Here is a 15,755-nt window from a genome sequence, read left to right as displayed (position 1 = left end):
GCCATCAGTGACCACATATTGACCAGCTGTAGTCATAATTTTGTTGGCTGGTGGGGTGTAGCGTGAGTCTATAGAAGAGGTATTTACTGCTCCTCCTGGTGGTTCTTTGTAGAACATACTCATGTGAGAACTTTGTAAGGTGTTTTCTTTCTATCCAAGCCAGAAAGATAGTCCCGTTTGGCACTTTCCACCACAATTCACTCCTCAAACCTTCTTCGATGTTTTAAGAGCCCCTGAACCAAATACGCTTTGCTGGCTGACCCCCATAGCCGATCTTTAGGGACAGCAGCTTCTAAAATGAAAAGATGAAATCCAGAACAATTTAGGTTTTTTTTCTGGACCCCTTACCCTGAATTTACCAAACTCTTGTCTTCAACAACCTTGCTGTACGTTCAGCCTTTGCAGCCTTTTGGCTAACAGTTACCTTGCTCTTGCTGAGCACTTTGGAGGACGGGCTTCTACTGCCTGGTTTTACGCCGCTCCTGCCTTCTCTCCCTTCTGCCTGCCTTTGATCCCTGTGTCCTGGCTTGCTAACAATACCATCTGGGGGCAGGTGGCTTGAACTGTGGTTTAGGCTGAGCGCTGGGTCAGCCTGCCAGAGATTGCATTCCAACTCTGCCGCTTAAATAGCTGTGTGACCTTGGGCAAGCGACTCAAGCCTTTTAGGGCCTTGGTGTCTTCATCTGGAAAGTGGGGGTGATAACAGTGTCTGCCTCTTAAGGGTGATGGTCAAGATTGAATGAGATAATCCCTGTAAAATCTAGTAGCATGTGCCTGGCACTTGGTTTCTGCCTGGTAAGCGGCAGCAGCTGTTGTTGCTGAAGGTGAGACTTCTCAGTCAGTTATTTAGACTATAAAACGTTAGCCAGAGTAAGGAGAGACAAGAGGCCTGGGGAAAAGGAGCTTTGTGAGGTTTTCTTAGTAGCAGTTAGCCACCCTTGCATACTGCCCATTGAGAATGGGACAGGTTTATATCATGCTCACGAAGGATAACATACCTTGCTTTATTTTGGCACATGTGGAATTGAGGCCAGAACACCAAATAATATTTCCATTTTTTTAGGTATGTATTTGGTAGCCAGTTTTCATTGTAGAAAAATTAAACAGTACACAAAAGCTGAAAAAAAGGACCTATAATTCCAGAGATAACCACTTTAAAAAAACAAAAAACTTTGATATATATCCTTTTAGATACTTTCAAGCATGGATGATAACATTTGAAGTTGTAATTTGCTTTGACTGTTTCTTAGGTTTGTGCCCTAATTTTGACCCTTGTGCATTATAAATTGTTTTTAGTTATTTTCAAAGCAGTGATATTTATGACATATAGAAAGATCGAAGTATCTGCTTTGAACTCCTTTTTGGAGTACCTAGGTCTCAGTGCATACACACACCACATATATACGTAATCTCAGCATGTTGGTTGTGTTCCGTTTTGGAAGACGTACAGAGAGCTGTCCACCATCCCCCCGCCCGCCCCTCCACCCATCCTTCATTGCCTTCAGCGGTGTCACATGTTCAAACCACAAAGGAGGAGGGGAGCCCCGGGATCCATCCCTCGCTCTGTCTCTGTCTGTGTGTCTGCCTGCCCCTCCTCGTGTCCCCAACACACACATTGACCTGTGTGTGTCTTTTTCTGACTCACTGTGTATCTGTATCTGTCTGTCAGTCTGCCTGCCTTTCTTTCTGGCTGGAGCCATTCACAGTGCCTTCCTCTTTCAGGGACAGCTTGTGCCTTGTCTGGGCTGGTGCCAGACTCTGGAGAAAGGAGTGCTTTGAAAATTCAACTTGGACTCCTTGGCAAGCCACATTGCTGTCACGCTTAGCATCTGGCCACCACTTTGTCCACTTAATATAGGTCCCTAAGTTTTTCCATAATTTGCCTATTTCTCTTTTGATCTAGGGACAAACACTTTATTTTGAAAAACAAAACAGAACTGGAAGCCCAGTTTAGAATCTTAAATAAGGACCCAGGGTCAAAGGATGAGGGGAGTTCAACTCAGTTGTAATTAAATTTGGTTTTACCTCTGCTTCCTTGTGAGAGGAAAGCCAGATGCTGCCCTTTTCGCAGAGTAAGTTACCGGACTATAACACGAAGGAACAGTTTAACTCAGTAGCATGACGAGGATTGGAGCTGGCACTTTTCAGCCAGGATCTGTTGGACACACACACTATCTGTTCAGGTTTTTGTGAATGAAAGAAATCCACATGATAGATTGCCATTCTTAGTTTCCTAAATAGTTTTTATTGTTGAAGTAGAAAATACGATTTTATTTTGAAATGTTATTGATGAATCAGCTGACTTTGAGTCCCGACTTTGTAGTACTAAATCCTACATCAAGAGTTCATAGGCAAGAAAGGAAGATGTTAACTGAAGGAAAGAAAAGGTGGGCTGTGGCGGGAGTAGGAGAGTGAGAGGACAGGCCCAGGGTTCTGGTGAGTGCTGCCATAACATGATGGACGCCCCCCTGAAAAATGACTGCACCGTGCAAAATCACGCAGTGAAAAACCACACGGGCTGATGGGGAATGGCATCACGGGCAACACACTGAAAACCCTCATAGTGACGCACACACGAAAAGATAGGAACCTGCTGCACGCTACAGAATTGTTATACATACATTAAATGGTTAAAGGGTATAGATACGAGAATAAATACAGCACTTCGCCTCGACTATTTATGATTGTAGAAGTGGGCCAGGGCTTTGAACTGGTTTGAGCCCCTCCTGAGAATTTATATTTCTAACAAGTTCCCTGCTGAGAATCTGCAGATATACTGAATTAGAATCTACATTTTAACAAGGTCCCCAGGTGATTCTTATGTATAACTTCCTGGGAACTGGTTAGAAATGCAGATTATCAGCAGGGGTTCAGCCAGAATAAACTGGTTGGAAGCTCTGAAGTAGGCATCAGAAGGGCTGGTTGCAGCTTGTGAGTTATTATGAAGTGGTGGGAGATGGAAGAGGAGGGTTACCTGAAATCGGAAGGAGGGTGGTGACACCGGCCGGCCGTGGTGGGTGTGGCGTGTTGTAACACCAGCGGTGAATCAGCCAGTAGTTGGTGTGTGCGTTTTGTGTATTCCCACTTGGCTCCGTTCAGCCGTGTGTAGTCTTCTGCATTCTCCCAGTGTTTCTTGTAAGCACACGCAGCATTTCTATTATGCTCAAATTGTTCCCTAGTATGTCAATGACTTTGGAATAAATTTGCATTTTTAAAACAAGCATTGTAACAGAACTGACTGACTTAATTGGATCGTGAATTTTATTTCCACCAGTTGATCTTAAGATAGAATACATCACATTTGCTCCAAAATGCCTGCCTGAGAATTGGAATACCCAAAGAAGAGTTAAAAGGCGTACACTTTTGAGAAGTTGAAGCTCTGGTTGGTTACCGTCTTTCCATCACAGACATATGGGCTCTCAGCCTTCATTGCACTGCACTGGGGGTCCACAAAGTGATTGTAGGAGAAACCTGGATGGATATTTTAATGTATGTCATAAAAATTCATGTAACAAGCTTATCAAACCTATTGTTTCGTAAATACATATCAGAGATTTGTTTTAGAAAATATATCTCAACTGAGGGTGGGGCCCTACCTGTTTTGGGGGCCACGTGGAGATGGGTTGGGGGGAGGTTTCTTGTTGCCTCTGGTGATGAAAAGGTGGGGGGCTAACCATCTGGCAACGCTGCACTAAGAATTGCCCAAAAATCCTGATAATGCTCCTGTGAAGAAAGACTGGTTGGTATTAGGCCGAGAAGGTGGGGGAGGAGGATGTTGACAACAGAGTTGATAATAATTTTAATTAAAATGTTGAGGAAAAAATAGTATTCTCTGTGAATGTTGGTAAAAATTATGAAAATGGTTTTCAGTTGATGGCAGTTTGGAACACTGCTTTAGGGCAGGTAGCCCCGGTGAGCATTAGTGCCCTGTACTGGGTAGTGTCCTCAGTGCCTTGCGAATGTTAGCTCGTTCAGCCGGGGTTACCAATTCTTGAGACAGGACTTATGTCTAGGGCAGGCTTTCAGCCTTGGCTAAACAGTAGAGTCCTGCAGGGGAGCCTGTCAACTTCTGGATGCCTGGGCCACACCTCACACCAATTAAAACCACTGCTTGTGTTGTTTGTATGGAGCCAGGGCTGAGACCTGCTGGCCTCGGGTCGCTGGAAAATCACTCCTCTTTACAGGGAGAGCAAATATGAATCAAAGTAAATGTTAAAGCAACCGTTAGTTGAGTTAATTAATGCGCGAACATTAGTTGAAGGCCTACTCTGTGCCATGGCTTACAGAGGAAGGTCACCAAGACAAGGCTCAAGGAAGCTGCCTGCCAAGGTGCCCCAGTATTTACACTGTAAGTAGGTGTTTAGAGTCCTGGCTGATAAATGCTGATGTTTGGAAGTATATTAAGGATTTTGAGATCACAGAGGAGAGACTAAAAAAAAAAAAAACTCTTGACGGGGAATTTGTAAATTATTAAACTTAGGTTCTTTTTAGTTTTCCCTTTCTTATACATAACTTTCATATCAGGAGGGGAAAAAAAGGCAAGAGGACAAAAAAAAAAACCACTATCAGTTGATTGTAGCCTTTGTGTGGTCGAGTTGGAGAGTTTGATTTTTGTCTGCAGATTGTGTAATAATTTTGTTCTGGTGTGGAGCATTGTGGAACCGGTGTCCTCTCAGGAGTAAGTCAGCACAGCTTCACAGAAATGCTAGGGACTGCTGTAGAGAGACCTTTGGCCATAAAACATTGAAGTAGTACTTGTAGTCACTGATTTCAACATGCAGCCCTACTGCTAACCAAAAAGTCGGCAGTTCAGATCCATCAGCGGCTCCTTGGAAACCCTATAGGGCGGTCCCGCTGTGTCCTATAGGGTCGCTGTGGTCAGAATCAACTTGACGGCAACGGGTTTGGTTTTTTATTTATGTTTATTTTTAAATACTCATATAGCTCCCATATTGTCCTAAGTAGATGTTGGATCACATGCATTTTAAAACAAAGTTAAGCAAATGTGTAATTTTAAATTACAAGGTTAATTGAAAGCAGCTGCCAAGTCACCATCGTAAGGTATCTCAGTGGATAAAGTTACCGAATTTACTCGTTTCAGGTGGTGACGTTCTTTACCAGCTTCCGATTTATATTATGCATGGGTTGCTTTCCTCTGAGAAAACCTATTTCTCTAGTGGATAGATGTGTTGTCTTATTTATTTTAGATTTCCTTTCAGCTGAACCTATGTGGTCTGTACTTAACTATGAATTACTTACTTCCTGGTTTAGAAAATGGGTGTAGCTATTTATTTGTGGTATTTTTGTCTTGCGCCTTTGGCATCTTAGTGGTGTGAACCGGAGCTGTGCCATCTGTAGTCAAGTGAGATTATTAAAAAAGGGGAATGAAATGATTCACTGGAAAATTTCAGCACAGATTCTTAAGGAACGGTAAAATAACCCTAGAAATGTTCTTATTGGTGTTGTATGCTGGCGGGTAGTGACAAAAAATGAAGGTACAACTTGTTTCTTAACATTTTGCTATTTTGAAAATTGGAGAGGCACTGTGCTAGAAAGGAAAAGAGAATTTTATTTAGCGTCAGTAGCAGAACTCTGCAGATGAATGAATAATTCTCCTCTCTCTGGCCGCAAGGTACAGCCAGCAAGGTTCATTTCTCCCGTGCAGGACTCAAAAGGCAGAGTTCTCAGGTTTTGACTGGCTGTTTAATTTCCTAATGGGTACATGTGATAAACCCCCGTATGCTGAGATGTTTCCTGAGCAGGAGGACCGGTTCCTAGAATCTTAAACAACAGTCTGTGGGGCCCAGATAAGCCATTTCTGAAAGCTGTTAACTTTAATACATTTTCACTTACTGACACGTATTTTAACCTAAACGTGTTGATTTCAGGTACTCTTCCAGGGTTCCATTTGAGAGTTGACTGAAACGTGGTGATGTTCTTCATTGTTTTCCTTTCCAGAAAGAAGACACAGCTCACCCAGCAAGCCGCCTTTGGCCGTCCCTCCCACCTCAGTGTATTCCTTCTTCCCTTCTCTGTCCAAAAGCAAAGGAGGCGGGGCAGGCGGGAGCAGCCGGTCTTCCACTGGAGGCGCCCTGAGCGCGTGTTCGTCAAGCTCCAAGTTGTTGAAATCACCCAAAGAGAAACCGCAGTTCAGGGGGAACACTGGGCCAACGCATCTCACTCAGCAAAGTAGGGGCCCCAATAGTAGAATGTGAGTATGGCCAGGAGGGTTTTGAGAGCTTACCTGCTGGGAATGGTATATGCCTGGGTGGATCTGTAAATAATATGAAAGAGAGCCCATTTGGGGGAAATTTCAGAAATACGATGTTGATTCTTTTTGTTTCCCTGTCGTATCCTGGGAGACCTTACGGAGCAGTAATAGCAAAGAGAATACTTACTAACCCTTCTTTGCACCAAGTGCTGAAACCAGGCTCTGTGTGTGTAGCATGTTATTTACTGCTCACAATGCTATGAGATACTGTCTTTATCACCATTTTCTAGGTAAGGAGAAGGAAGCTTGATAAGGCTGAGGGATGTTAGCCGAGATGACCTCAGGTCGAACAGGCCCAGGCTCTGATCCCACCTCTGTCACTTCCTAGCTGCAGGGCCTTGGGCAGACACTGCAGCTCTCTCACACCCACTGTGCAAGGTTATTGGGGGTGTTAGACTTGGTACACGTTGTAGGTCTGATGCGTCAGAGACAGTTAATGAATAGATGCCTGAGTGTCTGTTGCTGTCGTTGGCAGTAGTGATAATAAAAAGGTGAGGATATTTCCAGAAGCTGTTCTAGGATTTTCTGGGGCCTGCAAAGCAAATAGGGAAGCAGTGCTCCTCCCTGCCAGCTTTGGGTTCATGTCACCACAGTGATAAGGAAGGACAGAGAAGTTCTCAGCCACCAGGCAAGGCCTTGGCAAGTTTCCACGTGGGTGCGTTGGTCGGCAGGCTCCTTGAATCACGTGAGCAAGCACCAGGCACTCCCATGTAATCACCTCTTGCCTCGTCACAGCATCCCTCAGCCTTGGTGGCATTCCTGGCCTGCCTCCCTTTTGGAGGGCACGCGGCACATCTTAGTCCCAAACTCTGATAACCTGTTTAATCTCAGGGCAGGGTCCAGCACCTGCTAGTGCCCAAGGCCCTTGCCAGCTGGGAGAGGCCATGGCTCCTTGCAGTGTCTCCGCTGCTGCCGGGCTGTTGTAGATACAGGTGATTGGGGCTGTTTGTCCTGGTTGCTAAGCCCCCAGCCCTGCTCACCTGGCAGAAGTGTGATGCAGGAAGCTTGGCTTTCGTTCCTGAATGGTCTGAAAGCCAAAGAAAGTGCCAGCTCAGCGCGTGAGCCACGCTCCAGCTTACTGCTGCTGGAGCCCTGACTACTGAGCAGAGAGCATAAACCTTGTCAGTCCTGACCTTCACTGCAGCTGGGCTGTAGGAGGGACCAGGCCAGTTGTGAGCTTTCCACCCTGGTGAGTTTTACCAAGCAAAACGCTTTGTCAGTAGATCCCGAGAGAGCATTTCTTCGTTTGCGGTACGTGGATTCATTGTCCGGCGGTCCTGCCCAGTGCTTATACCCTACGCTCCTAGAGTAGAGGCTTTTTTCAGGGGCTGGAGAATTACCACTTTGCTAACATGTCATGCGCTAACTAAACATTGGTCTTCCTCGTTGACAGAAGTGCAGGACCCTTAAAATCAGTGCATTTAGGTTAAAATATGTGTTGTCAAGTGAAAACGTATTAAACTCAGCTGCTTTCAGATATATTGTTAGGCTCGTTGGAGTTTTTGTAAGTCTTTGGTGATATTTCTTGGAAGTATTCTCAAATTCTGATTGTTCTTTTTTTTTGCACCTTCAGAGATTTACTTTGTTGTGTTGGATTATTAAAAGTGACAGTTCTCAAAAGATTCTCTAAAGGTCCTCCAGGTAGTCTTGGTCCCTTTAGACCGTTTCATGTTTTCACTTCTTGCAGGAATTGTATTTGGTTTAAGGTCTGATTTAGCCCTTAGCCCACGTGTAACATTTTCCTGAAATGAAGAAAGGTCAAGTAAATGTGGTAGTGCCCTGGAGCTTTGCCTTGCCAGTGGGGCTTGCACTAAACAAGGGTGAACCTTACCGGTGTTTCTGAATAGTCCTAACAGACATCCATAAGGTGCCCCATGGGAGCAGGCCCTGTGCAGGACCTGGGCACTCGCAGGCTCTGCCCTTGTCCCTCGGGCTCAGCAGCCTCCTGGGGTCGCTAGGACACTCAGACGCTGGTGTTCTCGCTTCCCCTACGACAGCATGACAGCCTCTGTTAAAGTGGAGAAGATTCACCCAAAGGTGGCTGGCCCACTACTGAAATCTGTCACCGGGCCAGCCTGTCCTGCACCTGTGAGTTCCTCAGTCAAGCCTGGCCTTAACTGCTCCTCTGTACCAAAGCCAACCTTGCCTTCACCTGGACAGATTCTCAACGGCAAAGGGCTGCCTGCTCCGCCCGCCCCAGAAAAGAAATCTGAAGACAGTTGCGGTAGTCGGAAATTTTTAAATAAGAGATTATCAGGTAACTTTGCGCTTCCTCGTAGTGACGTTTATGTGTAAGTGGCCATCCGTGGGGAGCAAAGTGAACTACCTGTAAGCTTCTTTTACATACTGGCCAGCTTCAGCTGTAAGAGGAATTGTCTGTAGGTGATGTGCTCGTTCTCTGCACTCTGGGTTTTAAAGAGCGTGTGTGTGTGCAAGTCTGCGTATGTGCGTGTGCGTGCGTGCGTGCATGTGTGCGCGAGTGTGTGTGCGTGTGTGCACGTGTGAGTGCGTGAGTGCATGTGTGCGTGGGTGTGAGCGCGTGTGCGTGACTGCGTGCGTGTGTGCATGCACATGTGTGTGCATACGTGTGCGTGTGTGTGTGTAACACAGACAGCTTTCTGGCGATCTTCTGCGAACGTATTGATAATGTGGTAATGACTTTAGCGCTCTAGGTGATGTTGCTTCTTTGCTGTATTTTATGTATATTCTTTGTTATTTTATAATTTGTTATGTTGTTACATATCTTGTATATTTTGTACTTATTGATAATGTGGTAGATTTTATTCAGATTATAATTTGTTTGGAGATTTTTTTCTATTTTCTTTACAAAATAAACCAAGGAGAGCTTGGCAAGCCCATTGTAATGTCTGTGCTTTTGACAGAAAGAGAGTTTGATCCTGATATACACTGTGGGGTCATTGACCTTGACACCAAGAAGCCCTGCACCCGGTCTTTGACATGCAAGGTAGGTGGCCTTCTGCAGTGGGAGCACCCGACTCTGAGCAGCTCAGGGAATGTGGTGCCCTGCAGGGTCCCGGAGTCTCTAACCCAGAGGGCCCTGGCGAGCTGTGGATGTTCCGGTTTTGTAAATGATGCAGAGTGTCTGAGATGTGGAATCTGTTGTTAGAAATTACAATCTTAGAGAGGTTTTGCTTCTGCTGAGCCCTCTGGTATCCAGGGGAATAATGCTCTTTCCCGATCAGTCTGTTCTTTCAAAGACTTGACATATCTCTCCATAGAGATTTAATACTAGAGGCTACCCCTTACCGTGGTTCAGATCGTGCCGATTTACAGTACGCATAGACATTCCCTTGCGTACAAATGAGTATTCTTTAAATGTTTGTGTAATCCATGGTTCTTAAATTTTAAAGAACCACTTTTAAAAATCTGTGACTCTGTTGAGATAGCCTTGTTTTTCTAATTCTTTTTTAATAGAGCTGGTAAAATACCATCTAATTTATACATAAATCAATAAAACGCAAGGATTCTCCTTTCTGTCCTGAGATTCTAATTCCTTTAAAATGCCAGTGCACTGATAGAAAGGCAGCAAGACTGTGTCACGGCTTCACTCCTCAGAGGGAACTCATGAAGGCAGGCCTCTGCCCATTCCGCGTGTGCTCACACCTGGCCACCCTCTCCTGTTCCCTTCCTGCTTCCCTGGCTTTGCCACCATTATGTTAACCTGGTCAGTGAAGGGTGCTTTCTTTACCCAAGATGCTCTTTTTAATCACCTGAAAAGCACCGTGGTGAAACTAAACGTCGTTTCAGCTCAGCATCCGCCAGGAGTTTGTGCCGAATTCTTCCTGAGCCTTATTGCTGGGTAAACTGTGTGGATCCTTGTTTTCCCTGCCTTCCTTTTCAGACATGTGTGCTCTCCGTATGTTCTTTTAAGGATGTCATTAGCTATCTGTGACATGATGCTAAGCCTGTCATTGCGTTAGTATATGTCCTCAGCTCCGGCTTGTCGTGAGTTCAGCATAAAACTCCCAGGTAATACAGCATCCTGTCAGGCGTGCCCTTTTGTAGGCTACTCTTCCTTAGAATTTCCTTTGTCAGTCCTTCTCTCCTTCCCTGCCTCCATTTTGGCAGAATCTCTTAAGTTGTGTAGGATGCTCTTACCCAGAGTGTCCCCAGGGTGCTGCCCAGGCCTCTTCTGTCCCTTCTGTTCCTGCTCTTCACTGTCAGGGGCCTGCTGCTCCCGCTTCTGGCCATCTTTCCCATCTTGTCTACCTGCCACCCTCACTGTCCCTACCTCACTTCCTTACTATCTAATGTCCTGTTTCTTCCTCTAAGTCTTCCTTGAAAATAGATTTTGACTCTGGTCACCGTTGGCCTTTTCATTCACTGGGAAATTATTTATTGCATATGTCTAGGTGCAGTGGAGCCCCGGTGGCGTGGTGGTTAAGAGCTCAGCTGATAACCGAAAGGTTGGCAGTTCAAATCTGCCAGCTGCTCCTTGGAAACCCTATGGGGCAGTTCTGCTGTATCCTGTAGGGTCGCCATGAGTTGGAATGGACTCGACAGCAGCAGCACTTTTTTAGGTGCATAGACCTCATTCTGGGCCCCAGAGGATGCACGGTTTAATAAAATCAAGATGTCAGGATGTGGTCCTGCCCTTGTGGAGCTTAGAGTCGTCTGAGGAAGAGATGGGCATTAATCAGATAATCACCCAAAGAAATGTAAACCACCGCAGTGAGTCACAGGGAGGGAGCCCGCAGTGAGGAGGTTTGGCCAGGGAGGCTTCCTTGCCATGGAACACTGGGCTGACATCCACGTGATGATTTGCCTGGGCAGAGAAGGGTAGGGAGATGTTCAGGGCAGAGGACTTGACCTGTGAGAAGGCTCTGTAATGAGCACACACCTTAGGGCCTGAGGAAGGCCACATAGCTGAACAGAAAGGAAGGGGGAGGCCCATGGGACAGAGGAGGAGGGAACGGCAAGCAAGAAGACCATGCAGGACCCCCAAGGTTAGTTACGCCCCCAGCCCCTGGAGAGTTCTTGGGGAGTGGGGAGCCGTGGAATCGTCAGCTTGCTGTCTGGAATGTCTTTCTGAGCTCTGTGGAAAGCCTTCACTCTTTAAACCGATCTGGGAAGATGTTGATGATCTCTGCCCACTTCCTTCACTTGGCTTTGCCATCCTAAGCACCTGGGGACGTTGAAGGATGACGAGACGTTCATAACCTGTCAGGAGAGACAGGCCAGTGGAACGGTGACATCTTAGGTGCATTCACCGCCCAGTGCCTATTGCTTTAATAGTATTTTTGCTTGAAGGATTGATTGAGTGCCAGGTACTTCTCTAGGTGTTGGTAAAACAATAAACAAAACAGGCAGAGTTCCTTGTCCTCATTTAGGTTTTCTTGTGGATATTATTACCTATCCAAGAAAATTAAATAAAAATTTAAAAAGAGGCCAAACACATTTATCCAGCTGCCTGTGCTGGATTAGATTTTGGGTAGGCATAGTTCGTGGTGTGTCTAACAAGGAGGGATAGGTTATGTTACCGAAATTTAAATGGATGTTGGAAGCATAATTCCCTTAAATCTCTGAAATTGTAGCAAACGTGCTGTGTAGACCTGTGCAGCAACGTGTGTGTATGATGCGTATGGGCACAAACACAAAATACTGTTTATGGTGTTTTCAGCATAAAAGAGAAAAAGAAGTGTGTAGTTGAATTCCCTTGTATTCAATGGATATGTGATTTGGGGACACTGTGGTTAACGTAAATTCATTGGCTCCTGAGAATGAGTGTCTCCTTGCACTTTTACAGATGGAGACCCCAGCAACGCAGAACGATCAAGTTATCTTGACTTGCACAGTCTTTTCGCAGCCATAAGATTTGGCTGCCTGTAAGGTTTGCCCAGCTCTGACCAGTTCACACTTGGGTACACAGCCTCACCTTCTGCCAAGCGTGGCCTTAGCCCAAAGGGAGCCTTTGCTTTTTAAGATACCAGTAATTATCAGATGGGTTTGGAGTTAAGACTTTTTTGGTAGAATGTGCTTTTGCCAGAGGCCTGTATTCCCTGCCCTCTCAAGGAAAGCACGACCATAACTGGCTTTTCTTTTTCTCAACGTGATGTTTCTTACTTCTGAGATGAGATGTTATCTTCAGACTCAGGGATGCTATCTGTCCCGTTTTACTGATTTCAGTAATGAGTGTCTTTACAGCATTCGCTGGCTTCATCGCTCAGTGTTATGTTCTGTGCCCCACAACCTTCCTTGAGACAGCATCACTGCCTTGCTTTACATAGCGTTTTCCTTGGGAGAGAGAAAAGCAATTTATTTAATTTTTACTCTCTGGCAAGTTACTAAAGGAAGACTTTCTGATGCAGGTCTTATGGAATAATTTTCCCCTAGACACAAAATTTTTAGTAGTCCGAAGTGTGGTGTTTCTAATGGAGTCGAGAGTTCATATAGGTAGATTTTTATTGTGCCACGAAATACAACATTTGTACCTGTCACCTGTGTTTCCCCATTTGCCTGTCAGGTACACAAGAGGTGGCACAGCTCTCGCTTCTTCTTCTTCGTGGGGGAAACGACCACATGTACTTAGAGCCTGGAGTACGTGCTTCTTTCCAGCAAAGAGAAAAGATTGAACTCAGAGAAATTTTAGCTCATCAAATGCTGAGCAGCCTTTGACCGTGCTAGCAGTCCAGGATGCTTTTTTATTGAGAGGAATGTTTCTGAACATAAACCCAAAAACCATATCAAACCCACTGCCATCAAGCTGATTCCGACTCGTAGCGACCTTATAGGACAGGGTAGAACTGCCCCCTAGGGTTTCCAAGGAGTGGCTGGTGGATTCGAACTGCTGACCTTTTGGTTAGCAGCTGAGCTTTTAACCACTGTGCTACCAGGGCTCCTTTTGAATACAGGACAGATACAAAATTTTCACTGTGATTCCTCATTCTCTGGTTTTCCTTTTTTTTTTTTTTTTGGTGTGTAGACGCATTCCTTAACCCAGCGGAGGGCTGTCCAGGGCAGAAGAAAACGATTTGATGTGTTGTTAGCCGAGCACAAAAACAAAACCAGGGAAAAGGAATCAATTCGCCATCCGGACTCTCAGCAGCCAACGCAGCCTCTCAGGGACTTGCATCCTGCCCCTCTCAGAACTTCCCAGGAGCCACACCAAAACTCTCACGGAGTGATTGCTCCCGAATCAAAGCCTTTCGTAGCTAGTAAACCTAAACTCCACAGCCCCGGTCTTCCAAGGTAAGCCGAGCGTCCACCCTGTCCTTTTCCTTCAGAGAACTCCTTTGCCGTTGTACAACTCAGCACGGCCACAGTGTCCAGAAACGCACACCAGGCTCACTATGGAGAGGTTTTCTTACATTTGGATTTACTATGAGACAAAGAAAAAATTCATTGGATTCACTAGGATGTTTCAACCTGGGCTGCTGCTTGGCCAAATACAAGGAGCAAAGTAAAGAGGGCATTGCCTGCTCCAGCCTTGCCCAGCATGAGGTATCTGTTAACCCCGTTGACGAGGGCTGGGACTCTGGTCCTTTGTGCGGGTTAGTGATTGGAACAGCTCACACAGCTTTGGCAGTAACTTCCCGTTCATTTGTCTCAGTTCTTGCAAATACACCAAGGGAATCTTTGCCGGGGACAGGTTTTTAGCCTGAGGTTCTATAGCATCCATTTTTCAACGTGTTTTTCATTCATTTATTTGGGACTTTAGCCTGAGTGTGTATCAGGCATTTTAGCACCATCATAAGCAATGGATCAAAGTGTTTTACTGAGAATTTATCACATGTATACCTGGAAGGCAGTGAGTGTGGAAAACGCATGTGTCTGTGCTTGCGTTGTTAACTAAGGTGAAGTTAAGGGCTTGGTCCCCAGTTTCCAGAGGGAAGGGAAAGAAAGGCATAGAGGATGAGGGAGCTTGGTGTCACCTGTTCACATATCGGCCACAAGAGCTTCCGTTCAGGAAGGTGCTCACCTTTGCTTGCTCTGACTAAACACTTCACCCTCACGTGTCTGATCCTTGAAATGGTTGCATAAAGGGTGGAAGTCTCTCCCTCACGGAAACCCAAGTGTGTGCTTGAGCCTGTCCTACAAGAGCCATGTGGTTTCTCAGCCACGCAGCAAGGAGCGGTCTGAGGAGACCCTCTAGAACATGGCCAGGCCCCAGCTGTGGCTTCCTTAGCAAGCTCTTTGACCAGCTCCTCATGGAAGTGTTTCATGCATTAAAAGGTAAGTTTAATTGAAGAACCACAAGGCCATTATAAGTGTAGGAAAGATAACATTACCGTCCTTGCGTGACAGGCTGTGTGTGAAGCAGCCATGCTGCCTTGTTTTTTTTATCACTGTCTCATGCCATTTATCTCAAATAATTGCCTCAGTCATCCAAACCCAGTGGAAGAGGTATTAAAGAAGGAATTCTCTTAAATTCCATATGTGTTTCCCCCTCAGAGAGAGTAGAACGGGGACCCAGGCCACTCGAGTGATGCTAGAAGAGGGAACTAGTTAAATAAGTTACCTTGGGTGAAGTCTGGCAGACAGCTTCAGTTAACATCGGGTAGTTCGGGGCCAGGCCTCTTACTCCTGCGCCACCTGGATCAGCATCTGTTTCCCCAGAGTTAGTGGTCAAACCCAGGCCTCTCGTGGTGGTTTGGGCTACGTTGTTGTATCTGAGTTAAGGCGGCTATGCCCAGGTGTTGACTGATCTGTGATGCACTTTCTACTCACCAGGCCTCCAGGTTGCCCTGCTCAGCAAGGTGGGAGTGCCCCCTTTGGCCCCCCTCCAGCCCATGAGTCTCCACATCCACCCCTGCCTGCCACTGAGCCAGCTTCTCGATTGTCCAGTGAGGAGGGTGAAGGTGATGACAGAGAAGAGTCTGTTGAGAAACTGGACTGTCATTATTCAGGTCGTCACCCTCAGCCAGCATCTGTAAGTTCCACGCGCACCCCCACATCCACCTCCCCACGCAGCATGGACAGGGCACTGCAGGGGTGTGCCAGGGACCTTGGCATGCCCGTCGGTGCCGTTCGCGGCCCAGGCGTGAAACCAGCTCAGAACAGGGCTCCCCAGAGGCCCATGCCCTCTGTCCGCGGGGCCGGTTCATGCTTTCCCTTTCTCTTCTGCGACACTCAGGGCTAGGCATTGTCACTCATGCTTCACAGCTTACGGTTCTGAGTAAGCTCTGTCTCTCACAGTTTGCGCCTTTCCGTTGTCGGGTGGGTAAGCACGTGGTTGTGTGCTTTCTCCCAGTTTTGCACGTTTGGGAGCCGGCAGATCGGGAGAGGCTACTACGTGTTCGACTCCAGGTGGAACCGGCTACGCTGCGCCCTCAGCTTCCTAGTGGAGAAGCATCTGAACGCCCAGCTATGGAGGTGAGTGCTGCACCAGCCGTGGTGGGAGGCCTGACTCCTTGGGCCTGCATCTTTGTTTTCCCTATTTCTTCTGGGGATGATTTCATGAAGATCGTTTATCTAAAATGACAGCAGGGCCTCTGGCTAGCCTGAGCAGGCCGAGTCAGCCATT

At 46.4% G+C, this 15,755-nt stretch overlaps 1 protein-coding gene across 17 annotated transcripts in view; it reads left to right on the top strand.

Annotated features, from left to right (window-relative positions):
• ATXN7 (ataxin 7) overlaps positions 1-15,755 on the top strand; it is a 193,780-nt gene that overhangs the window by 138,672 nt on the left and 39,353 nt on the right. For all 17 annotated transcript variants that reach the window (XR_010318961.1, XR_010318960.1, XR_002785655.2 and 14 more), the window contains 6 exons: positions 5,959-6,211; positions 8,269-8,528; positions 9,154-9,236; positions 13,215-13,480; positions 14,963-15,161; positions 15,483-15,604. Coding sequence is in view for 12 of the 17 variants with exons in the window: in XM_064274279.1 (XP_064130349.1) it covers positions 5,959-6,211; positions 8,269-8,528; positions 9,154-9,236; positions 13,215-13,480; positions 14,963-15,161; positions 15,483-15,604 (1,183 nt within the window). In the remaining 5 variants the exon portion in view is untranslated. The remainder of the gene's footprint in view (positions 1-5,958; positions 6,212-8,268; positions 8,529-9,153; positions 9,237-13,214; positions 13,481-14,962; positions 15,162-15,482; positions 15,605-15,755) is intronic.

The sequence above is a fragment of the Loxodonta africana genome, chromosome 22 (assembly GCF_030014295.1).
Source record: "Loxodonta africana isolate mLoxAfr1 chromosome 22, mLoxAfr1.hap2, whole genome shotgun sequence".
Classification (NCBI taxonomy): Eukaryota; Metazoa; Chordata; class Mammalia; order Proboscidea; family Elephantidae; genus Loxodonta; species Loxodonta africana.
The sequence above is the reverse complement of the archived record's forward strand: the minus strand, read 5'-3'. Positions and strand labels throughout refer to the sequence as shown.